The sequence below is a fragment of the Schistocerca gregaria genome, chromosome 1 (genome assembly GCF_023897955.1).
Source record: "Schistocerca gregaria isolate iqSchGreg1 chromosome 1, iqSchGreg1.2, whole genome shotgun sequence".
Classification (NCBI taxonomy): domain Eukaryota; kingdom Metazoa; phylum Arthropoda; class Insecta; order Orthoptera; family Acrididae; genus Schistocerca; species Schistocerca gregaria.
In genome coordinates, this window is record NC_064920.1 from 676,782,345 (window position 1) to 676,809,208 (window position 26,864).

Below are 26,864 nucleotides of genomic sequence, written 5' to 3' on the forward strand. Positions count from 1 at the left end.
TTCTGTTTACTATTCTCGTACTTGCTCTAGATCATCCATTCTACGAGGTATGGCTACAAAATAACGGAACTATTGCTGTAAAATATTTTAATTCAAAAAGGTACTTGTTTAGTTGTTGTCACTCTCAACACACACATTCCTCTAGCCCTACAACGCTCCATGCGAACTTTTCCTTGGTAGTAACATTGCTGGAAGTCTTCCTCTATGAGCTCCCTAATGACGTGGCCGCTTTTTCTTTAACTGCTTCAACGGACAGAAATCTTGTTCCTTTTAATGAAGATCTGGCCTTGGCGAATAGAAAATAATCACATGGTACTAGGGCAGGTGAAAAAGGTGGGTGGTCTAACACTAGGAAGCTGTAACTCTTAACAAACAATTCAGTTGAGCCGGTGTGTTGTCTTATGCAGAATGCCCGTAACTTGTTCTTCCAGTAATTCGGGTTTTTTTTTCTTGTTTTCTCACGGAGCTGAGCAAGAAACTCAAGGGAGTATTGTTGATTAGTAGTTCGACCTTTAGAAACCCAGTGAAGATACACAATCAATCATCATCGCTTTGAATCTTGATTTGTTCATTCTAACTTTTTTCGTTCTCGATGAACTTGGACCCCTTCAGTCCATGTAATAGCGCTTATTGTCTGAACAGTAGGTCATAAACCAAGATTCGTCACATGTTCTCACACTTTCCAACAAATTATGATCATTTTCAAGGGTATTCAAAGTGTCAGTACAAACATCTTTGCTATCTGCTTTCTGTTCGCTGGTAAGAATTTTCGACACCAGTTTCACACACATTTTTCTCATGTTAAATTGGTCTTGTGAAATTTCTTGTGCGCATTCTTTGTCAATTCCTACAGTTTCAGCAATGGATCGAATAAGATTACTAACTGTCCCGATATTTTCATTCGGTTTTTAAATTGAAGGGCGTCCCTTCCTTGAGTCATCTACTTATTCTCGATCATCTTGCGAACTCGTGAACCACTCAAAAACTCGCATACATGATAAACAGCCTTCGCCATACACTTCTTTTACTAAAATATAGGAGTCAGTAGCAAGTTTTCTAAGTTAAATGTAAAAACGTCACGACAACTCGTTTCTCTATTGTTGTATTTATCATTTTTTCTGGCAAAACAAAGTAACAGCTCTTACACAAACGAAGGTTACGGGCACACTGATTTAGCTACAGACAGCAGAGATGCCACATTCGACTAAGATGGCTTCACACTTCACAGCTATTGGTCGTTAATCTTTGGAGCATGCTTAATTTATGACAGCACCATTTCAGTTATTTTATAGCCACACATTGCACATTTAGCTCTTTCTTTTACTACATGTAGGTAATATTAGCTCACGAATTGTTGTCGTTATAAGTATAGTGGAGCATAATGAAAACTACGCTCTTTAAGCTACGTTACTATTATTATTGTTATTGTTATGATCACACAACGCCAAAACGATTTATTGGAGTACCTGCAGCCACGTCTTGTCGAGTGTCTTTTCGTGTAAAACATGAATGATGGATTCGTTAGTTTTTCGACTTCCACTGTGGTTGCTTAAAACATACCCAGAACATGTGAATTTATCAAGACGCAATTTCCGCTAAATTACGGTTGACAATGTGATGGATTTTCTGACGTAGACTGGTAGTTTTTGATCCTTATAGTTGCTGAATCTCCACAAACTTTTTTATGAAACTGTATAATTTATCTAAAGCACTGCACAGAGGATTTCTACGATTCAAAACGGGTATAAATTTATCAGATAGTAACAAGATATCAGCTTGTAACACCGAAAATGCAGATAAAAAACCTTCTGCACAATCGTAAATTTTTCGCCATTTGATATTTGTGGATAATTTGTTCTCTACTTCTAAGTCTAAATCTATAAGCTTTATTACAGAAACTATATTTAATACTAATCGAGGTAATAGTGTACTTATTTATGAATGTATTTAATGGATTGTAATAATTACGTAAATATTGTAAATTTTTGGGTAGCTGAGGGAATTTTATTTAAATCTATCAATAGTAACGACGAAATGGCAGTAACTGTGTCATTGTTTATCTTTGCGTATGGAGAGTCTGTCGCGCTGCGATCAGAGAGGAAGCTGAGCTGCTTGAGTTACGAAAGGGCGCAGACGCGGTGTGCCGCTATGATCGGACCGGGTTGAGCACACTTACTTCGTTAACCCGTAAGTACTGAGAGCACGGTGGGTGTGAACAGGCGAAGGAAGCTGCAGTTCTATTGCCTCTTCCATAACTATCAGTGGCTCTGGAGACGACTCGTGGTTCTCAACCAGCAACAGCAGCTGCAGCAGTTCAGTATTATCGTCGGCTACATTCGTCGTCGTCCACACAACTACAGCATAGTAAGATTGTTAACTGACAAAGTATAACTAATAATGTAAAGATCTACCCAGTGGCATTCCTTTCACAAAATTTAATGACTAACTTGAATAAAACCAGCAATACTTAAAATTAGTAGGGCATTTGTGTTATCATTGTCCTCAGACATAATTATCAAGCAGAGCCCCTTTCCTTTCCATCCAGTGTCGTAAAAATATGAAAACTGATTAACTATTTACCGCCAATTTCGTGTGTGTAATAATGACCAGTTTCAGTCTAAATTTTGCTGTCTCAGTAACTGTTCATTATTGTATTACATGACTGAGGCTTAATGAAATTGCAGTTTTGTGTGTTAACTTCATTCACTCAATTTCACTAGCAAAATAATAACTAAGGATACAACACAAATTAAAAGTGCGCAATTTCATTTATTTTGTATTCGGCTTAGCGAGTGACCTTTGCTGGCTTGGTAAGAACCTTATTACTCTTATGTTAAAAGTAAATTCAGTTGCTCATTTGCTTAAAGTAAATTCAATTACATAATTAAAAGTAATTAGATTGCCCTTTTTCAAATTTTACATTATGTTGGTCTGTAGTTACTGAAAGTCATTTTAATGTAACACTCTATGCAGCAGAAACTGACTATGGAGAGAGAGCTAGAACAATTAGAAAAAATTGATGAAGACTTCTATGAAAAGTAGTAGGACCCAAAATTATCAGGGAATCAGAACATAGATTAAGATCTAATACGAAACTACATTAAATAGAAGTTTAAAAGGTAATGGATACAACGAGAACAACGATATTAAAATGCTGTGTACTCATATGCAGGGTGAATAATGACACAAAAACGAAACAAATCTGTGACTTACTAGACTACTGCAAATCCAAAATCGCGGGGCTGAAGGAAGAAAGAAAGAATGTCGAAAATGTAGGAGTCGAGTTGAACAGAATAGTAAGCAGAACAGTTTTTTGAGAAACAAGAGAAAAGGCGGTCTTTCAGGACCGAAAAAAATCAAGAACTAGAAATGAACGGAAGAAGAGAAGGAACGACTTTCACGAACAATGGAAGAAGTGTGGGGCCCACAGAAAACTGCAGTTGAAAACAAATAAGCGGATAAATGTTCATTTATCATATCCTCCACAAGAATCGTTGAGAAAAAAATCCTAGACATCTGTGGCACGTTAGAAGCGAGAGTGGCAAATTAACTTGGAGGAGGAGAAGTGACAAGACGTTGAGAACATCAAAAGAAATATATTTTGGTAGGGAACTCATGGTCTCTGAAGTCAACTTGTAATGATAGGAAACATTTTATTAGTGGTTCTGACGTCGGTGTCGCTGACTGGAATGTATACTGAAATTCAAATATCACAGGTCGCAGGTTTCGGCACTTGTGAACCTACGAGGACTCGACCTTACGCTCATCAACAGCGATTTTGTGTTAATGTATGAGCTCGTACTCTCAATGATAGTTTGATTGGACCATATATTGTTCCATTCAGTCTCAACGGAGGGAAATATCGCATCTTCGTGGAACACGTGTTGCGAAAACTGCTGGAGGATGTAACTCTGAATGTTAGACAATTTACTTCTAGCACGATAGGGCGTCAACCCATTTCGGCATTACTACGAGGAACTATCTGAGTGTCACTTTCGGGGTGGCCTCGCAGTCTGGCCAGCCACGTCACCTGGCCTCACGTGTCTGGATTTCTCTCTCCTTGCGGGCATCTGAAATAGCTGGTGTATGAAATCACTGTGGCAACAGATAAAGCCCTCGTCGCTAGAATTGCCGTCGCGGTTGGTACCATCGCGGACATGCCAGGAATCTTCGAACGGACAACACGATCAATGATCCGACGACGTACTGCGTGCCAGCATGCCAATGATCGCACATTCGGCAAGTTCCTGTGAATGCCATTGCTGTAATTAGCATGCAAAACTACCTTTTGTGCAAATCGTGCCAAGTATTAGAAACTGCCCACACTAAACATGTATACCATTAACTAAATACGCTGAAGCGTCAAAGTACCTGTTGTAGGCATGCGAATCCAAATATAGAGATACGTAAACAGTCAGAATACGGTGCTCCGGTCGGCAACGCCTATATAAGATAACAAGTGTCTGGAGCAGTTGTCAGATCGGATAGTGCTGCTACAATGGCAGGTTATCAAGATTTATGTGACTTTGAATGCCATGTTATGGTCGGTGCACGAGTGATGGGGCAAAGTATCTCAGAGGTAACGAAGAAGTGGGGATTTTTCCGTACGACTATTTCACGAGTGTACCGTGAATATCAGGAATCCGGCAAAACATCAAATCTTCGACATCCCTTGCGCAAATTGCTGCAGATTGCAATGCTGGGCCATCAGCCAGTGTCATCGTGCTAACCATTTAATGAAACGTCATCGATATGGGCTGTTGGAATCGAAGACCCACTCGTGTACTCTTAATGACGCCTCGTCCCGTCCCGTCAACACCGACATTAGACTGTTGATGAATGGATGCTTGTTGCCTGGTCAGACAGGTCCCGTTTCAAATTGTATCGAGCTGATGGATGTGTATGAGTATGGAGACAACCTCATGAATCCATGGACTCTTCATGTCAGCAGGGTACTATTGAAGCTGGTGGAGGCTCTGTAATGGTGTTGAGCTTGTGCAGTTGGACTGATATAGGACCCCTGATACGTCTAGAGACACTCTGGCAAGTGACACTTCCTTAAGCGTCTTGTCTGATCACCTGCATCCATTCATGTCCATTGTGCGGGTTTGGGCAATTCCAGAAGGACAATGGGACACCCCACACGTCCAGAATTGCTACAGAGCGGCTCCAGGAACACTCTTCTGAGTTTAGACGCTTTCGCTGGCCACAGAACTCCCCAAATATGAACAAACATGAACAGTATTGAGCATATCTGGGATACCTTCCGATGTGCTGTCCAGAAGAGATCTCCACACCCTCGTACTCTTACGGATTTATGGACAGCCCTACTGGATTCATGATGATAATTCCCTCGAGCACTACTTCAGACATTAGTCCAGTCCATGCCACGCCGTGTTGCGGCACTTCTGCGTGCTTGCGGGGGCCCTCCGTGATATTAGGCAGATGTACCAGTTTCTTTGGCTCTTGAGTGTACATTTGTTTTGATGTCTTGTACCTCCTGTATTAATCTGAAAAAACAGTTTCACAATACCCCGTAGTAACGAAGACTCCACAGTCTTTTCCCGCCTGAGCGACGTCATGAAAGTACTAGTTGTTCGAACGAGCGTTCTTAACTGTTGATCAGTGTATGAAAAAAAGATTATTTTCCGTTTTGTTACATGTGGAGCGCACACTTCGTGACAACATGGTCCACTGGTTATCTACGGACGAGGCTTGTGGCAGTGCAGGTCACTACAAGACACCAGCAGATGGAGATGCCCGCAGTCGCACCGTGAAGAAAGTCGATGCACGCTACTACACTTAAATGAAATAGTGTTATACACCAAATATGTTCAGCTCTCTTCTGTATGAGCTTGTAACAATGTCTCATGACGTATTTATCAAGTTGTTATGAAGTTATTATATGAAACGTGAAGATATTTTCGAAGATAAAGCACAAGATAAAGATTTATTAAGTAAAAGAAAAATAATTGTGATACAGATTTTTATTTACCTAATAGTCTCCTGCACAATTATTTAAGATTCTTAAGTCCATTAATTAGTTGTGGTTACGAAAGGGGAAGGAACACTCAAAATAAGTTGCTATCCATTCTGAAAAATATTATGAGAATTATTGGAAAAAGCATTATCTCTGGAAAAGAATTTAATCGACTCTCGATACTCCGGCGTAATTTTGTTCAACTATTTGAACTCACAAATTTTAAAGATCACGAAAAATTTTTGCTGTTTTTTTGTGAATGGTTTACAGAATTTGCGCTAAGACAAAAGTTAATTGAAACCTAAAAGTTCATATCACAAGAAATCTGCAGAGAGAAAGAGAGCAATGACTGCGATGTTTGTAGTGTAGCTACTGGTGACAGTGTGCTCCCTATGACAGATACACTGCTTGACAGTACTAAGGAACAACTGACACTTGCTATGTAAAAACTGCCAATTGTTACGGAACAGCCCACAGTTGCTACAGAACTTTTGATCAGCGACAGTAAGGACACATAAAGAGTGGGTGGACACGTGTTAAGTGCAACGAGGCCTGAGCATTCAACCGTTCACACAGTGTGGTGTTTGACAAAGTATGTAGCGGAAGCCATTAGTGTACATTGCTTGTGATGCGGAACATGTCTGCAAGACATCATTTGAGTTCTTACGATCGTGGACGAGCAGTTGGACAGTTCAAAGCCGGTCAACGTGCCACTACTGTGGCTACAATAACGGGGGTGTCCAACAGTGTCATCTCGTCTCGCGATGCAAAAGGCCACCGACGGTGAGAGCGACTTGCGATATCATGCAGGAGGTCGTAGAAGGCTCACTACCCCACAAGAGTATCGATACGTAGCCCTAATCACGAAAAGGAACAGACATCTCACTCCCAGGTAGATCGCTGTAGGTCTTGCAACCGCTATCGGTACGCGCGTCTCTGACAGGAGCATTTCGCCGCTACTATATCAGGCTGGTTTGTATGCTCGGAAGCCTGTTAAATACATTCCAATTCAACCACGCCATCGCCAGGAAAAGGTCGTTGGTTTAGGAGAACGTTGATTGTGGTCAGCAACAATGTTCCGACGCTTCGTAATACCAAGTGATTCCTGACTACCAGCCAGTGCTGGAGAGAGAGGGTACACGTTACACACCACAGACTGTCCATGTACGTTTCCGGCTTGGTCTAACCGTTATGTGTGGGCAGGCATCATGCACAATGGCGGAAAACCGCTGCTTATCTTTGACCAAGGTACCAGTACAGCTCAGTGGTTTGCAGGGAGGTTATTCTGGATCATGTCCGTCTGTTTAGGGGTGCGGTAGGTCCCGACTTTTGTTTCTGGGAGGCAGTTCCCGACCACACAGAACCGCTAACATGTCGGACACATGGGAAAGTGAAGATATTGAATGTATGGAATGGTCTGTGAACTCCCCGCACCTAAACCCTGTAGATGATGCCTGGGATGCTCTTGGCAGACGTGTTTATCAGCGAACAACTCTTCCCTGAACCGTGAAAGACCCTTGAGAGAGGAGTGGGAAAATATCCCAGAAGTACTCCTCAACACCATGAATAACAGGTGCAGAATATGTATTAGTGGCCAAGGGTGCCATATTCCTTAATGAGAGTCCGATATCAACCTTTATGTTGGGATTCCCATCTGGTGAAATCTGCACCATTTTTCGTTGTAAATGTAATGACCCACCTCTGTTATGTATCTACTGTATTTGTTGTCATCCATAACTGCCTGTGATTATTCCTGTCCAACAATCCCTCTGTTCCATAGCGATTGTCAAGCAGTCTGTTGCCATTCCGAGCACTATTTATTAAAACTGCAGACTATTAACTACATAAAACCGTAGCAACACTACAGAAGACTCTGTATCTATGGAGGCAGATCACCTTGAGATATGGCTGAAATGTGCGACTGGGCGATGTCTTGTTGGGCTTGAAGATTGCTGTGATTTTTGATAGCTTCATTTTTTATGGGATTGAACCAGATATCATAAGGTCAGAGAAGAAACCCGTCACCCAACTTTTTCCATATTTCTCACTATGCTGAAGAAATTCTGAATGGATTCATTCATTTCCCGGTCTCTTTCCAGGTCTTACAGTTTTAAATGCAGCAGAAGCTTCAGATGCAGAGAAAGTTCTCGACAACTCAGATTGTTCATTAGAGTTCATTTTTAGCAGTGTAAGTTTGCTTTTGATGTGTCTTGCATGAGATTTTCCCCCTTAGTGCTCTTGATGTGGACCTGGGAAGGCACCAGGAAATGATGTAATCCATCCAGAATACCTTACGCATAGTGGAATTATGCAAAAAGATGGCTGGCGGATTTCTCCTCTGACATTTTGATATTTGGTTCAGTCCCACAAAAAAATGAAGTATTCAAAAATCATAGCAATACTCAAAGACGGGTGAGGGTTGATACCAGCCTAAGATCCATCGCCCACTCGCACTATTAAGCACTATTTATATGTTCCTTGAAAGAATTCTATACAATCGAATTAGTCCAGTGATCTTTCAGAACTTTCCTATTGAGCAAGCTGGATACTGACCAGGACAGAGCTGCGCTGATCAGGTCTTACCTTTAACAATATTTATTGAAGCAAGATACCAAATGAAACAGAAAACATGTTGCTTTCGTTGATCTAAGTACAGCATATGACACAGTCTGGAGGCATGGACTGCTTTATATACACTACTGGCCATTAAAATTGCTACACCAAGAAGAAATGGAGATGATAAACGGGTATTCATTGGACAAATATATTATACTAGAACTGACATGTGATTACATTTACACGCAGTTTGGGTGCGTAGATCCTGAGAAATCAGTACCCAGAACAACCACCTCTGACCGTAATAACGGCCTTGATATGCCTGGGCATTGAGTCAAACAGAGCTTGGATAGCGTGTACAGGCACAGCTGCCCATGCAGCTTCAACACGATACCACAGTTCATCAAGAGTAGTCACTGGCGTATTGGGGCGACCCAATTGCTCGGCCACCATTGACCAGACGTTTTCAGTTGGTGAGAGATCTGGAAAATGTGCTGGCCAGGGAAGCAGTCGAACATTTTTTGTATCCAGAAAGGCCCGTACAGGACCTGCAGCATGCGGTCGTGCATTATCCTGCTGAAATATAGGGTTTCACAGGGATCGAATGAAGGGTAGACACACGGGTCGTAACACATCTGAAATGTAACGTCCACTGTTCAAAGTGCCGTCAATGCGAACAAGAAGTGACCGAGACGTGTAACCAATGGCACCCCATACCATCACGCCGGGTGATACGCCAGTATGGCGATGACGAATACACGCTTCCAGTGTGCGTTCACCGCGATATCGCCAAACACGGATGCGACCATCATGATTCTGTAACCAGAACTTGGATTCATCCGAAAAAATGACCTTTTGTCATTCGTGCACCCAGGTTTATCTTTGAGTACACACCATTGCAGGCGCTCCTGTCTGTGATGCAGCGTCAAGGGTAGCCGCAGCCACGGTCTCCGAGCTGATAGTCCATGCTGCTGCAAACGTCGTCGAACTGTTCCTGCAGATAGTTGTTGTCTTGCAAACGTCCCTATCTGTTGACTCAGGAATCGAGACGTGGCTGCACGATCCGTTACAGCCATGCGGATAAGATGCCTGTCATCTCGACTGCTAGTGATACGAGGCCGTTTGGGATCCAGCACGGCGTTCCGTATTACCCTCCTGAACCCGCTGATTCCATATTCTGCTAACAGTGATTGGATCTCGACCAACGCCAGCAGCAATGTCGCCATACGATAAACCGCAATCGCTATAGGCTACAATCCGACCTTTGTCCAAGCCAGAAACGTGATGGTACGCATTTCTCCTCCTTACACGAAGCATCACAACAACGTTTCACCAGTCAACGCCGGTCAAGTGCTGTTTGTGTATGAGAAATCGGTTGGAAACTTTCTTCATATCAGCACGTTGTAGGTGTCGCCGCCGGCACCAACCTTGTGTGAATGCCCTGAAAAGCTAATCACTTGTATATCACAGCATCTTCTTCCTGTCGGTTAAATTTCGCGTCTGTAGCACGTAATCTTCGTGGTGTAGCAATTTTATTGGCCAGTAGTGTATTATTACAACTTGTCCCGTTCAGATGGACAACAAAACTGATTGACAACATGTTACAAGTTACAGTAAAAAACACTAGCTGTCCAGAAGTATTGAATAATAGGAATCAGTCCATGCTCCTCCGTTGTTTAACTGATATATGACTGATATCCCTCCAGCTCAGTGCAGTAAGTTTGGCTATGTGGTCGACTGGGCAACAGGCACCCAACACAAACCCTTGAAACAACTGAAGAAATCCCAGCTTTTGATCTAGACATCTTAAGCCAGTATTTCCGTAAATTGAGGTTAAAACGAAACTCAAATAAACCAGAAGTTGCAGGTTTTCGTCTGATCAATAGATTGTCACACAGAGCCCTTGATGCCTGTTTTACGGGAAACAAACTTCATCATAACATGCATCCAGACTTTAGGTGTTCAGTTGATGCATCCGAGATACCTTGCGCTCACTCTAGACAGGACATTTTCTTTTAAGGAGCACTTGACACGAACATCTTCTAAGCCCAAAAGTAGAAACAACATTCTCTATGAACTCTGTGACACTCGTTGGGAATCATTAGCAGACACTCTTCTTCGAGTATCAACACTCGTATTGATGCACTCAGCAGCAGAGGGTTGTGCGCCGGTCTGGCTTAAAAGCCCACACTTAAAAAAAATAAACGTATGACTTAAAGAAGTCATGTGAATTGTTAATGAGTCAATACTATCTACTCCCAAATGCTCCTTACCTATCTTGAGCCACATCCCACCTCCTGATATCAGACGGAAGAGCACGCAACTGTGTTCACAACAGAAAACTGCTGATAACGTCGACCCTCCAGTATTGAACAATGTATTCCCTGCAGAGTGAAAAAGACTAAGATCAAGACATCCCATTCTTATCACAGCCAGGACTTTCATGGTAATTCAATATCATCGATGAATGAAATAGCTGCTGGCAAAGGAACTGTCCTCAGAATGCCTGAAACTGCCCTGCACACAGAAGAAATCCCCTGGATTTGTCGAGCCTCGGGCAATTTGGACTACCGTCAATCGCCTTCTAACGGGCCACGTAAGATGAGCAGACACTCTCCACAAGTGGGGCAAATCTCCCTCACCACCGTGTGACTGTGGTGCAGAACGACAGGCACTCGCTCAGTTTGTATCAACATGTCCCACACGTGCTACAAGATTTCTTTCGAAGACTTCCTGAAAGCGACAAGTGGTGTGATGCAATATATCAAAGACCTTGACACCCGTATATACCTGTTGTGCTGGAGAGCTGTGTTTGAATGTTTACATGTAATAGATTTGTAATATACATATATAACAGGCAATGTCCTAACTGGCTGACTCATCATTCACTGGCCCAAACAGCCAAGAATAGAAACATGAAATTTGGAGAGAGTACTGATCTTATACTGTAGGCCTCGTTTAAGAAAGCGTTTTTCGAAATTGCGGTCCTAAGGAGGTAAAATAGGAAATGAAAGGTTTTTTGAAAATATGTCGCTATTGATTCAATTTTGAAGATACTAAGAGTATTGCTACCCGGTTTCTCGATAAGAAATAAAGAAATACGTGTTTCAGTTTTTTTGGAAATGTAACTTCTATGGGTGTGAAACTGTGTGTGAAAGTATTTTTTAAATTAAATTATTATTGAACAACTACTAAATTATTTTTAAAGCTAGATCTATGAAAATTGGTATTCGAATTCTCCGTTACGAATAAAAAAAATACATGTTTCACTGTTTTTGGAAATTCAGCGCCTGTGAGGGTGCAATAGGGAATGAATATCTTATGAAAATATTTTGAAGCTAAATCTGTGAAAATTTGTATATTGCTTCTGGGCTAGAAATAAAAGATACGCGTTTCAATGCTTTTGAATTTTCAACCACTATAGGTTTGAAATAGGGGGTGAAATATTTTATGAAAATATTTCATTGTGATAGCATTTTTAAAGCTCTATCTACGAAAATTTGGCATTTTAATTCTCGGTTAGATATAAAGAAATGTGTGTTAGAGGAAGAAAGTTTCTATGGAAATAGCACTAAAGGAACGGAAAAGGCAACTAGCTACCAGACCTGTTTTTAGAAAACATCGTTGCTGTGAAACACAACTAGCTCTTTATTCAGATGAAGTGCTGAGTGCTATTGACAAGGGATTTCAGATCGATTCCGTATTTCTGGATTTCCAGAAGGCTTTTGACACTGTACCACACAAACGGCTCGTAGTGAAATTGCGTGCTTATGGAATATCGTCTCATTTATGTGACTGAATCTGTGATTTCCTGTCAGAGAGGTCACAGTTCGTTGTAATTGACGTAAAGTCATCGAGTAAAACAGAAGTTAATTCAGGCGTTCCCCTAGGTAGTGTTATAAGCCTCTTGCTGTTCCTTATTTATATAAACGATTTGGGAGACAATCTGAGCAGCCGTCTTCGGTTGTTTGCAGATGACGCTGTCGTTTATGGACTAATAAAGTCATCAGAACGTCAAAACAAACTGCAAAACGATTTAGAAGAAGTATCTGAATGGTGTGAAATGTGGCAGTTGACCTTAAATAACGAAAAGTATGGGGCCATCCACATGACTGCTAAAAGAAACGCGTTAAACTTCGGTTACACGATAAATCAGTCTAATCTAAAAGCCGTAAATTCAACTAAATACCTAGGTAATACAACTACGAACAATTTAAATTGGAAGGAACAAACAGAAAATGTTGTGGGGAAGGCTAACCAAAGACTGCGTTTTATTGGCAGGACACTTAGAAAATGTAACAGACCTACTAAGGAGACTGCCTACAATACGCTTGTCGGTCCACTTTCAGAATACTGTTGCGCGGTGTGGGATCTTTACCCGGTAGGACTGAGTGAGTACATCGAAAAAGTTCAAAGAAAGGGAGCACGTTTTGTATTATCGCGAAATATGAGAGAGAGTGTCACAGAAATGATACAGGATTTGAGATAGACATCATTAAAAGAAAGGTGTTTTTCGTTGCGACGGAATCTTCTCACGAAATTCCAATCACCAAGTTTCTCCTCCGAATGCGAAAATATTTTGCTGATACCGACTTACAAAGGGAGGAACGATCACCACCATAAAATAAGGGAAATCAGAGCTTATACGGAAAGATACAGGCGTTCATTCTTTCCGCGCGCTATACGAGATTGGTATAATAGAGAATTGTGAAGGTGGTTCGATTAACCCACTGCCAGGCATTTAAATGTGATTTGCAGAGTCGCGATATAGACGTAGATGTAGATGTAAGTAAGAAGTACATTCGAAAAATACCCTCGTTCTATGAAGTTCGCTAGCGTGAAAACTGTAGAAGGTGTCGCAATTTGTGAACAGCATAAAAATTAGAATAAGGAAAAACAAAAGAATCTTTGTAGACCGTACAGTCTACGCGAGCGAAGCAGCGGGCGCTAACCTGGTCTTTGTATACGCATTGCCATACAATAAATAGATAAAAGGACTGAAATTTCAAATTGTTGTGTGTGACTATTTGTGAAACAGAGTTGCTACTCCTCCCTGTTTGTGAATGTTTTGGCGTAGACTCCAACAAAGGCCAGGAGGACGGCGCGTCCCCGTCGGAGAACGTGCTGTGGCGCAACATCAGGGTGCTGCGGCTGGCGGGGGTGTGGCGGCCGGAGGGCCGCTGCCTGGCGCGCCTCTACCCGCTCTACTTCGGCACCGTCTGCACTAGCATGCTGCACATCGGCGCGCTGGCCATCTTGCGCAGCTACACCGTCTGGGGCAACATGACCGAGGTCACGTTCGCCCTCGTCTCCGGGCTCACCTGCTTCAACGGAGCCGTCAAGATGATCCACCACTACAGCCACAGTGAGTCCTACTACCGGCTGGTCGACGAGCTCAACATCCTCATCGACCGGCAGCGGCCGCTCTGCGAGGGGGACGCCGAGCTGGCGGCAGCCCTGCACGCCGCCTACGAGAAGGCGAAGCGGCTCACCTTCGGCGTGCTGGGCTACATGTTCGTGCTGGGCCAGATGTGGGCCACCGTGCCCCTCTTCATGCAGTTCCCCCCGGACGACCCGAGCAGCCCGCTGCCTCTCGTCACCATCACCCGCGTGCACAAGGTGCACAACCACACGCTCTACTCGCTCGCGTACCTGTCCGAGTGCCACACCGTCCTCTACTGGAACTTCTCCAGCCTCGGCATGGACGTGTTCTTCGGATCCGTCATGATCCACGTTACGGGTCAGCTTAACATACTCAACATAAGGCTGTCGCGCTTGAGTGACGGCGGGGCGGCACAAGACCTGGCGCACTCCTCCAACTCCGCCAAAGGCAGCCAACAGCAGAAGTGGAACACACACGATTCTGTCTCCATGTACGATGAAGTGCGCAACTGTGTCAAAGATCACCAGGAAATACTAAGGCAAGCCAACTTATTCCGTTATATTTCCCTCTACTTATAGTTAAATTTCATCTGCTTTTGAGTATGACTAATTTGCGAGCACACCCAGCAATCTCATCCATTCATCGAGTTACCATACTTATAGATAAAAATTTATTAATTATTCGAAACATAGTAATCACCGATTAATCATGTTGTTGGTGTGGCATTTAGCTCGATGACTTATTTGATCCACTTCTCCACATTAGTCTGTCCTTTGGGAGCCTCTTCATATCTGCTCAACTATTACAATTTACATGCATTTTAACCTGTCCCCTACACAACCCCCCTCCCCCCCCCCCCCCCACACATTTTCCTCCATTACTAAACAAACAATTCCGTGATGCCTCAGGATGTATCTTATTGAAACTATCTCTTCGTTCAGAACGTTGTTTTCCTTCTTCTGTGGTATAGACCCGACAATACTCGTCATTTCCCCTATCAACTTTTAATCTTACAGCTACTATTCTTCCAGAGGCATAGGACTAGCTTACAATTTTTACTATCGTTATTTAGCATTGTAGTACACAGGAAACCCAGAATTTTCAGTGTAAAATCCAAAGAAATACCTTTCACACGTGAGAGTATCTAAATCTAAGTGCTTATCTACATAAGCATTCGCAACGAAATTGTCAGAGTTTGAAGCTCTCCTAAAATGCACTGAAGCTCTCATAATACTAGGCACAGAAAGCTGGTTAAAACCTCGAGTTGACAGTTGTGAGAACTTTTGGGAAAATTTAAGTGTACATCAAAGTAACAGGAAAATTGGAAATGGAGGTGGTGTATATTTGTTGCAGTAGACAAGAAACTTAAATCCACCGAGATAGAAACTGAAACTGCATGTGATATTGTTTGAAAAAGATACAGTATCAAGGTTGGGCATACTAGGATGCTTTTATCGACCAACAGACACACCTCTAGATCTAATCGAAAATTTTAGAGAAGACCTCATTTCACTTTTACAGAAGTTCCCTAGTTACGCTGTAATTGTTGGAAGCGTCATTGATCATCTAACACTCAATTGTGATAGTTACAGTATTTTTAGCGGTGAGCGTGACAACAAATGTTGTGAAACGTTTCTAAATGCTTTCGCTGAAAACTACCTAGAAAACATAGTTCACAACCCCACTGATGACGGCAGTATTAAGTCTAATGGTAACAAATAGACTTGATCTCTTTGAGGATGTCCACACCGAAACTGGTATCAGTGATCATAAGGTAATTTTAGAAACAGTGAATACCAAAGTAAAAGCGATAACTAAAGAAAAGAATGATTTATTTGTTCAGAAAATGAGACAAAGTAGTAGTAGTGCCATAGATCTATGACAAACTTGAAACCCTTAGGACGGCGGCATGTAAAGGAAGTATGGCTCAAGTTTATAATAATAGCTGGCCATGCACTAGATAGATATGTACCCACCAGGACAGTTCGTGTGGGGAAAGGTCCTTCCATGGTACACAGTCGCTGTAAGGAAGCTCCTACAGGAAGAGAAACTACTGCATAGACAGAGAGACGCTGGATGAAACTCCGTTGTCTGTCAAGAGAGCAATGTGTGAAGCATGTGCCCAGTCACTAATGGATAAGACGTGCACTGAAATTGACAACAGCAAAGCAAAAGCTGAAATACTTAACTGTGTTTCTAAACGTTATTTTACAAAAGAAACCCAGGACTATTACCCCAATTTAATCCTTGTACCACGGAAGTGATGAGTGAAATAGATAGTGGCGTTGAAATCGTTAAAATTGAACAAAGCCCCAGGGCCCAATGGAATCCCTGTCAGATTCTGTACCCAATTGGCGACCATAGATCCCTCGAACAAAAACGTGATCACTAGCTGGAGTAAGGCACAAAAATGGCTCTGAGCACTATGCGACTTAACTTCTGAGGTCATCAAAACTTAGAACTACTTAAACGTAACTAACCTAAGGACATCACACACATCCATGCCCGAGGCAAGATTCGAACCTGCGACCGTAGCGGTCGCGCGGTTCCAGACTGTAGCGCTTAGAACCGCTTTTTTTTTTTTTTAATCTCATTTTGTTCGCTTGTGTTCGTTTGATCTGCTCGGGGCGGACGTCGTAAGACATCCGGTTAAGTTCGCAGTTGATCGATTAACTCAGTTTTTTTTATTACAGAGGGAAGCTAATCCTCTGAACGAAGACGCTGAGCTACCGTGCCGGCTACGGCCATCCCGGCCGGCTGACGTCGGTTCGTTGTAGAATCTTAGGACATATACTGAGTTCAGATGTAATGAGATATCTCGAGCAGTGCGAGCTCCTCCATGCCAACCAGCATGGATTTCGAAAACATCGGTCATATGAAACCCAACTCGCCATTTACCTCACATGACGTACTCAAAGCCATGGAACCATGCAGTCAGGTAGATCCGGTATTTCTCGATTTCCGAAAAGCGTTTGACTCAGTACCACACCTAGGCTTATTATCGAAAGTAAAATCGCGTGGGATATCAGGTGAAATTTGTGGTTGGATTGAGGATTGCTCGGTAGGGAGGACGCATAATTTTGTCTTGGATGGAGAGGCATCGACAGATGTAGAAGTAATTGCGGTTGTGTTCATATTGTATATTAATCACCTTGCGGACAATATTAATAGTAACTTCAGACTTTTCGCAAATGATGCAGTTGTCTACAATGAAGTGTAAGCTAAACGAAGGTGCACGAATATTCAGTCAGACCATGATAAGCGTTGAAAAAACGTAGTATCCTACCAATATAATATCAGTGAGTCGCAATAGTAATCAACGAACTCATACAAATTCCTTGGTGTAACGCTTAGTAGGGATATGGAATGGGACGAACACATAAGATCGGTCGTGGGAAAGCAAGTATCAGACTTCGGTTTGTTGGCGGAATACTAGCGGAATCCTATCAGGCTACAAACGGGGTTGCTGAAAAATTACTCTTGCGGCCCATCCTGGAATATTGCTCAAGTGTGTGGGACATGTACCAAACAGGACTAACAGGGAAGGGCAGCACGAATGATCACAGCTTTGTTTGACCCAGAAAGAACTGAACTGGCAAAATATTGGAGACAAGATCCGACTGTGAATGATGACTCTATGAATGTACTACAATTCCCTACGTATCGCCCAGATAGTGTTTATGAGGACAAGATTAGGTTAATTATAGTACGCATAGAGGCATTTAAGCAATCAATCTTCCAGCGCTCCTTATCTGAATGGAACGGGAAAAAGCCCTATTAACTGGTACAGTGGGTCGAACCCTATGCAATGCATTGAGCGTGGTTCGCGGACAATGAATGTAGATACGGATGTATACGACACGTGAGGAATGCTGTCCACAACTACGCGTTTCTCAGCTCAGGCTCTCATCACTTGACTGTATCCGATCAATTTATTACACACATGCACTTAAAAAAGCACAAAGTAGCGGTGAAATAAAATAAAATAGAGGTATTCAGCATTTCATAATTATTTAGTTCTTCCTTCAGTGTGTATGTATGAAGCGTTGAACGTAGACAACCAGATAACTGATGGGAGCTTGACTCCCGAAACGCGTACCTGTCGATTTTTAGGGACTTTAAAGGTCAGTTCGGTTTTATAAAATAAGAATTTCTTTAGTCTGGCTTTACAATCTAATAATAAAAAGGGTAAGAAATTTTTTTAATTACTTAAAAATTAAGGCATATCTTATAGTCCGTAGCGTCTTGTAATCTGTAAAACACGGTACGCATGTCAATGTGTTGTGTTTTTGGTGTTCGCAAATATTTGTCTACCCCTGTACACGTTCCGTGAACTATCGTACGATGCAGGGAAGGGAGCATCTTGTACTACTGCTAATCATTCCCTTTCCGTTACATCCGCAAGTGGAACGAGCCTTAATTTCTCTTATCTTGTCTTCGCGGTCTTTATGCGAGATGCATGTTGGTGGCAGAACAAACGTTCTGCATTTAGCCGAAAATACTGGTTCTCTAAACTTTCTCAATAATGTTTCCCTTAAAGAAAGTCGTCTTCCCTCTAGGGAACCCATTTGAGTTCACGGAGTATTCCCGTTTTACTCGTATGCTGATCGAACCTACTGGTTACAAATCTAGCAATACGCCTCTGAATTGCTTCGAGGCCTTCCTTAACGCGGCCTTGTGGGAGTCCCAAACAGTCGAGCAGTACTCAAGAAGAGGTCGCACAACTGTTCTACACACGGTTTCCCTTATAAATAGATCAGCTACACTTACCTAAGAGTCTCCCAATAAATAGAAAACGACAATACGTCTTCCCCATAATCGACCTTATGCGCTTGTTCCAATTCATATAGATTTGCAACGTTATGCCCAGATATTCAACAGACTTGTCCTCGTAGTCTTTCGCGACGGCATACATGAATAAAACGTTCTCGGTTTTTCGGCCGCGTCAATTCGAATTGACGCGGCTGAAAAACCGAGAACGTTTTATGCATTTAACAGACGTGACTGTGTCAAGCAGAACACCGTTATACTGCATTCGAAAATCACAGGATCGTTTTTCCTGCTCATTGTGTGTGTGGGTTGTCTTCAGTCCTGAGACTGGTTTGATGCAGCTATCCATGCTACTCTATCCTGTGCAAGCGTCTTCATCTCCCAGTACCTACTGCAACCTACATCCTTCTGAATCTGCTTAGTTTATTTATCTCTTGGTCTTCCTCTACGATTTTTACCCTCCACGCTGCCCTCCAATACTAAATTGGTGATCCCTTGATGCCTCAAAACATGTTCTACCAACTGATCCCTTCTTCTAGTGAAGTTGTGTCAGAATCTTCTCTTCTCCCCAATTCTGTTCAATACCTCCTCACTAATTATGTGATCTATCCATCTCATCTTCAGCATTCTTCTGTAGCACCACATTTCAAAAGCTTCTATTCTCTTCTTGTCCAAACTAGTTATCGTCCATGTTTCACTTCCATACATGGCTACATTCCAAACAAATACTTTCAGAAACGACTTCCTGATACATAAATCTACATTCGATGTTAACAAATTTCTCTTCTTCAGAAACGCTTTCCTTGCCATTGCCAGTCTACATTTTATATCCTCTCCATCATCAGTTATTTTACTTCCTAAATAGCAAAACTCCTTTACTACTTTAAGTGTTTCATTTCCTAATCTAATTCCCTCAGCATCACCCGATTTAATTTGACTACATTCCATTATCCTCGTTTTGCTTTTGTTGATGTTCATCTTATATCCTCCTTTCAAGACATTTTCCATTCCGTTCAACTGCTCTTCCAAGTCCTTTGCCGTCTCTGACAGAATTACAATGTCATCGGCGAACCTCAAAGTTTATACTTCTTCTTCATGAATTTTAATACCTATTCCAAATTTTTCTTTTGTTTCCTTTACTGTTTGCTCAATATACAGATTGAATAACATCGGGGAGAGGCTACAACCCTGTCTCACTCCTTTCCCAACCACTGCTTCCCTTTCATGCCCCTCGACTCTTATGACGGCCATCTGGTTTCTGTACAAATTGTAAATAGCCTTTCGCTCCCTGTATTTTACCCCTGCCACCTTCAGAGTTTGAAAGAAAGTATTACAGTCAACATTGTCAAAAGCTTTCTCTAAGTCTACAAATGCTAGAAACGTAGGTTTGCCTTTTCTTAATCTTTCTTCTAAGATAAGTCTAAGGTCAGTATTGCCTCACGTGTTCCAACATTTCTACGGAATCCAAACTGATCCTCCCCGAGGTCCGCATCTACCAGTTTTTCCATTCGTCTGTAAAGAATTCGCGTTAGTATTTTGCAGCTGTGACTTATTAAACTGATAGTTCGGTAATTTTCACATCTGTCAGCACCTGCTTTCTTTGGGATTGGAATTATTATATTCTTCTTGAAGCATGAAGATATTTCGCCTGTCTCATACATCTTGCTCACCAGATGGTAGAGTTTTGTCAAGACTGGCTCTCCCAAGGCCGTCAGTAGTTCTAATGTAATGTTGTCTACTCCGGGGGCCTTGTTTCGACTCAGGTCTTTCAGAGCTCTGTCAAACTCTTCACGCAGTATCTTATCTCCTGCTCATTTGCATTAACTTAAGTTGTCTACGTTTAGAGAAAGCTGCCATTCATCAGATCAAATAGAAATTTTCTCTAAGTCCATTTTCATACAGGAGGGTTGCGGGACTTCGATTGTTCGGTGTAAAAGGTCAAATCGGAAACAACATTTTGCCGTCTAAATTTCTTATCTTATTTTATTTTGTTACCAGTTTCGGAGTTACACTAAGCGATCTTCAGGCCCCCAGTAGGCGTGTAGAAAGAATCCCACTTCTCCTACAATAGAAATAGGGGCCAGCACGCGGTCACTGATACCCGTAGACTTCTTTTTAACAATGCTATCCCTTCGATTATAAAAAATCCGAAACAAAATTAATTTCTCATCTTCCTTAATGTCCAGAAATCCACTACCTAGATCTCCAATTGGCTCTCGTTTGGATTTATTTTCACCGATCCAAATGTTGGTTAAAACATGTCATTATGCCAGATGACATCCAGTAACAAGCCTTTCTATTTTAAGAGTTGTCTAAATGGTTCTGTTTCTGCTACATTACATTTTATGTCAACGATTGTATCTCCCTATTATCTCGCTAAAGTCAGACTTCTTCATCCCCTCAGATTTCAGGCACTCGTGATCACCAACATGGTGTGCCGTTGTGCGACTGGATTCATGATTTCCTGTCAGAATGTCTCATGAGTTGCCACATAGTCGAAGCAGACGTCTCTAGTGATCCAGGAAGATGTTTATATATTTATTATTCCAGCTACAGACTGCAAAATATTTATAGTTCAGATTTTTAGTACCAATCCGTAATGGCCACCTTCAGACCTAAAAAGACATTTGCAAGGTAGTTTGTTGAAAAAAATAACCAAAATTATAAAACAATAGATCAGAAATCAATTTAAGCAAAATGAATCATTTACATACCTCAGTAGACACAGCATACAAATGATACCGAGTCGGCATGTATAACAACTGTACAGTCACATTTAGTAGCGAAACAAGATTCGTCATGTTCTTTTAATATGTAACTACCACCTGCATAGTTGCAACAGACGTGCTCACACATATTTGACAGCTGCTTCATTTATTTTATCGGGAGATTCGGTCTACAGGTGATGAATTTTGTTGTAGCTTATGTAGTCGGTCGTGGTGGCCGAGCACTTCTAGGCGCTTCAGTCTGGAACCGCGCGAGCACTACGGTCGGAGGTTCGAATCCTGCCTCGGGCATGGATGTGTGTGATGTCCTTAGGTTAGTTAGGTTTTAGTAGTTCTAAGTTTTAGAGGACTGCTGACCTCAGAAGTTAAGTCCCATTGTGCTCAGAGTCATTTGAACCATTTGTAGCTTATGTAGAGAATAGCCGTGTAAGATAGTTGTGCTAAATGTGTCGTTTGGCAGTTACCTCTCCATGCTGTCATACAATTGTCAGACTAGTTGTCTATTACTATTTGTTCAGTAGAGTGCATGGGCGTAATTTAGGTGCTTGTACATGACAACTGTTATATTTATTTTATTGGAGCTGTAGACCGTTTTCATTCAATTACCGTTTCAATTGTGCAATGTTATTCTTTCCAATGCCCTACTCTGGGTGTGCTACGTACAACATGTGTAGGAGTGATGGTTGCACTGTGCAACAATGAAAATGTAAATCGAATGAAAATAGCCAATTCCTATAACTTCTAATGTGCCGATCGCGAATATCACAAAGACAATTCAAAATTAACTCTGGTTTTCATTTTACACTGTTTTATTATGTTGAGATAATTATATACGGATTTTTATGTTAAATTTAAAAACAAATATTATAATGGTTTGTCAAAGTTATAATAACTAGTAACAATGGATTATATTATTGTCCCTGGTCTTACTTGTGTGCAATATTTTGGATATAAACATTTTGCTACCAATTTTAGTAATCTTTTTTTCTCCCTCCTCTTCATCTTCAGTGACTTTATTAATGCATGTAATAATTTTTGCACATTTTTCCCAGATTAATTAGCAGTTGTTCAATTTGAACAGATAATGACATAGAACATTAAATCAGACCCTTTAATCTAAATTTGACATCGGCAAAACGTCTATGACTTTAAATCACGCCCCCCTTTATACGACAGAAACACTAAGTGGTTGATACTGTTTAGCATCGACGTTAAGAGAGCCACCACCTTGATTCATACTGACACTAAAGAGCTCCAAGATCCACTAAGTGGAACTTAACACATGTGTTATTAAAGATTCCCTATCTGCCGAGCCTTGGTGCGTGGATCACCGAATTCAGTGCTGGGAAGAGCATTTCTCTAGCTCCTATCTGCTCAGTGCTGCCGGCCGTCGTAGAGACGAAATGCGTTGCGTAATTGTAATTTGTGACTGTACATAGGTTGTGAAACAGCGTCTGTAAATTCCTAGGGTCGAAAACTACTTCAGTGAAGTGCCAGACACGAATCAAGAATTCTGCTGCTTAAGCCAGGAGTAGAGACTTGACTCAAGTGCCTCAGTTCCACAAAGAAGAACATGTTCCTCACAGACAGACGAATTATTTTGCTCCTAGTGGCGAAATCAGCACTTCATGAAATCTGATGGTGAGACTTTTCACTAGCGCCTTCTCAGCAATGTCTCAAACCACTCTCCAGTGAGGCGGCCGGAGTGGCCGATCGGTTCTAGGCGCTACAGTTTGGAACAGCGCGACCACTACGTTCGCAGGTTCGAATCCTGCCTCGGGCATGGATGTGTGTGATGTCCTTAGGTTAGTTAGGTTTAAGTAGTTCTAAGTTGTAGGGGACTGATGACCTCAGATGTTAAGTCCCATAGTTCTCAGAGCCACTCTCCAGTGATGTGTGTCCTATCGACACCTGGCAGAGTATTACCTGACGCACCGTGCTCCAGTTTAGAGCAAACCTTGCATCGTTAGCATGCACTCTCCATGCGGCCAATCATTGCTATCATTAGAAACGGAATGCCTTCTACACTACGAGCCATGAAGCCGTCAGCCAACCCCTTTCAGCTCATACTCATTTCGATAACACGCTCTAGAACATTCTTTAACTCCTCCTACGACTACATATTTAGCCAATCATATTTTTTTATCTGTTTGCTGTGGGATTACATCTTGTCATCTTGCGTGAGAATTTCCGCTGCTGTTAGCTCGCATCTGCGGCAGCCGTCCCCTGCACATTACTTCATGCTAGAAAGCCTGTGGCGATGCTTGTAAGATGTTACCTTTACGATCTTAAGCTTTCAGCCATCGCCTCGCCACTGACTATATTAGCAACGTACGAGCCGCCATGAGGAGCCCGTACCGCCTGCTTTGCGACAGGGTGGTGGGCATAGGCAGTGAACGCTCCCACTGTCCTATTCTTTTGAGAACCATGAAAACTGCCCTACCTACAGCGCTATCTCCCTCGGCTTGCTTTTCTTTCGACGACTGTGGAGGCCCTCGATTTCTCTCTGCTGTCAGAACCAGCGCAAAATTACTCTTCAGGCATGCAACTCTACGGAAATGTTAATGTGATGCTACTCACTATCAACCAATAAATGATTAATAATTCGAGAACCTCACCTAAAATGGTATCTCCTACTATTATGTAGTATCAATGATGTTTAATGTACCCTTCTATAATATGCAAGCACACTGGTATCTGCACTTATATAAAGCTGTGTTAACTCCCACTGAAAAGATTTCGTGCATTCGTCTGTTAAATAAACAGCTAATGAACACGCCTTGTGAACTGCTGTGCAGTACCGCCCCTAAAGTGCCATACCGCAGGCACGTCATTCGCCGCTGGACGATAGCCCTAAAGCCGTCGGCACACGGACCGTGCTGTCGAACGTTAACGTTGAGCGTGCCAAGTGCAACGTGCTGCTGAACGCTCAGGAATGATGCGACTTGTGCATGCGGTACGTGGGCCTCAAGGTGATATACGAGATCTCAACGCACTCCAGCGGCAGCTCAGGGATGTTTCTAGATCGTAAATCATAGTGTTTAGTCAACGGGTGCGCGTAAAATTCCCACGTTAGCTCCATTAAAACGCACATTTCCTCCATCGTCCACGAGAAGGAAAATGCCATGTCACAAGCTTATAAAAGTGCCACTACAAATACTGCGGTACAAATTTGGAATACTTCTCCGCATAAGATAAACATTATTTCGTCATTCCTACATTTTAGTAAAACCCCGAGGTCAGTCTTATTTGATCACTGTTCCTGCCCAGCAGCAGAATCTTTGCAACATGTGAATTACGAAGCGTAAAAGAAAAAGGAGCAAAATATATTTATACAAGTAGCGCAAGTAGTCCAGTAGATTAAGTCAATCGAACAAAGTGACCCCCAAAAACAAAAGGTGAACTTATATTTAGATAACATCAAATATTATAGTAAATACTTATATTAAATTAACTTATATTAAATTAACAATAAAGTATCAGAACCTAATAAAACGCGAATGTTAGGGGAAAATATTTGGAAGTAAAGATACGCGAACCACCGCCTTCACAAACAACTCAATCCAGGTCACTGTCGCTACGCGTTACACTAAACAAACAACGCATATTCTGCTTCTAATCATAGTATAACTTCCGTTTCTGAAAACCTTAATCGTAGATATTTTAATAACTGGAATTTAATTATAACAAATTGTACCAAGAAAAATGCGTTTTGGGTGGATCTTCAGTGTGTCGCTGCCTTCAAATAGCACACTCTTATAATACACCAGTTACAATAATTCTTTTGCCACGAATATGATGTTTCTCATTATTGTATTGGAAAGAATTACACAGTTAACACCGCGTTTTCCAGTGATTCTCAATTTGCTGGTGCTCAGAAACGGAAACTATACATATACGCTTGAAATGAATGCCAAAATGGGGCCTCACAACTCTGTACTGAAGGGAGACGACGTGTGTGTGACGTAGGTGGCGTTGTGCCATCTCACTGGTCAACGCTCAGACGCACGCTCAGAATATCTGACATGCCAGATATTGCTCTGCACGTTCGGAAAGACTCCAGACGTGCTATTCCACGTTATGACGTCAGAAACTCGGCACGCTCAACGCTCAGCGTTCGGATCCACGGACCGTGTGCCGACGGCTTAATAGTTTCTTTAGAGTGTCAACAGGGCTGTTGACAACTTTAAGTGTGGCCCACGTTCCCTACCCCCAGATGTCCAGAGAGTATCGGACACGGTGTCCCGCTGCAGGCTGTCAATGAAGCTCCGAGCATGTAGGTAAGGTTTCCAGGTATGTGAGTAGCTCATACACCTCTTCAGGAAAGGAACGCAATATGTTGACCTCGATGGCGAGTGTTCATCAGAGGAGAGCTCCAGGGAAGCTTGAGAGGACCGCTATTATTCTATGTACAGATAAATAATCTGACAGGCAGAGTGAGTCGCAATCTTCAGCTGTTGGCTGATGATGCAGCATTGTACAGGAAAGTATCGTCGTTGAGTGACTACAGGAGGGTATATGATGACTCTGAATTTCTAGTTGAAGTGATAAGTTGCAACGTGCTCTAAAAGCAGAAAACCGCAAGTTTATGAGGATTAGTAGGAATCTCAATCCTTTAGTGTTCGAATACAGCATTAGTATTGTGCAGCTTGTGTCAGTCACGTCGATGAAATATCACGGTGTAGCACTGTTAAGCGATATGAAACGGTATGAATATGTGAGGTTGGTAGTAGGAAAGGCGAATCGTCGGTTTCGGTTTGTTGGGAGAACTTAGGGAAGTGTAACTCGTCTGTGCCGGCCGCGGTGGTCTCGCGGTTCTAGGCGCGCAGTCCGGAACCGTGCGACTGCTACGGTCGCAGGTTCGAATCCTGCCTCGGGCATGGATGTGTGTGATGTCCTTAGGTTAGTTAGGTTTAAGTAGTTCTAAGTTCTAGGGGACTGATAACCACAGCAGTTGAGTCCCATAGTGCTCAGAGCCATTTGAACCATTTAACTCGTCTGTACCACCGGAAAAAAAAAAAATATTTTGACCTGGAGGTGGTAGATGTAATGATAATGGCTCCAATAATGGCTCCAATGGCGTCTGCCAACAGATAGCGTAGTGGCATAGTTACCAGAGTGAAATCTGCGTCTACCCATTAATAAGGAATGCTCAGCCAGAAGGCTCAGTGTGGTATAAATGTGTGAATCAGGCAGGCAACCACGCCACAGAGACGCATTCGCGCTTCCTTAGAGCAACTGAGCGATTTTGAAACGGGTCAAATTGTAGCATTTCTGGAGGTGTGGAATTACCACACAAGTTGGACGAGTTGCATTAGTTATGCAACGATACTTGTATCAGTCGTCAATGTGAACATAATTTAACTAGTAGACGAGGTTCTGGGCGTCCACACAGCACAGACGCCGGGATTGTTGTAAGGGCAGCAGTGACGGATCGTACAGCTACCAC

General features: G+C 42.3%; 1 protein-coding gene across 1 annotated transcript in view; it reads left to right on the forward strand.

Annotated features, from left to right (window-relative positions):
• LOC126301749 (odorant receptor Or2-like) overlaps nucleotides 1-26,864 on the forward strand; it is a 127,293-nt gene that overhangs the window by 43,360 nt on the left and 57,069 nt on the right. The window contains exon 2 of the mRNA XM_049991718.1: nucleotides 13,614-14,457. Coding sequence (XP_049847675.1) covers nucleotides 13,614-14,457 — 844 coding nt within the window. The remainder of the gene's footprint in view (nucleotides 1-13,613; nucleotides 14,458-26,864) is intronic.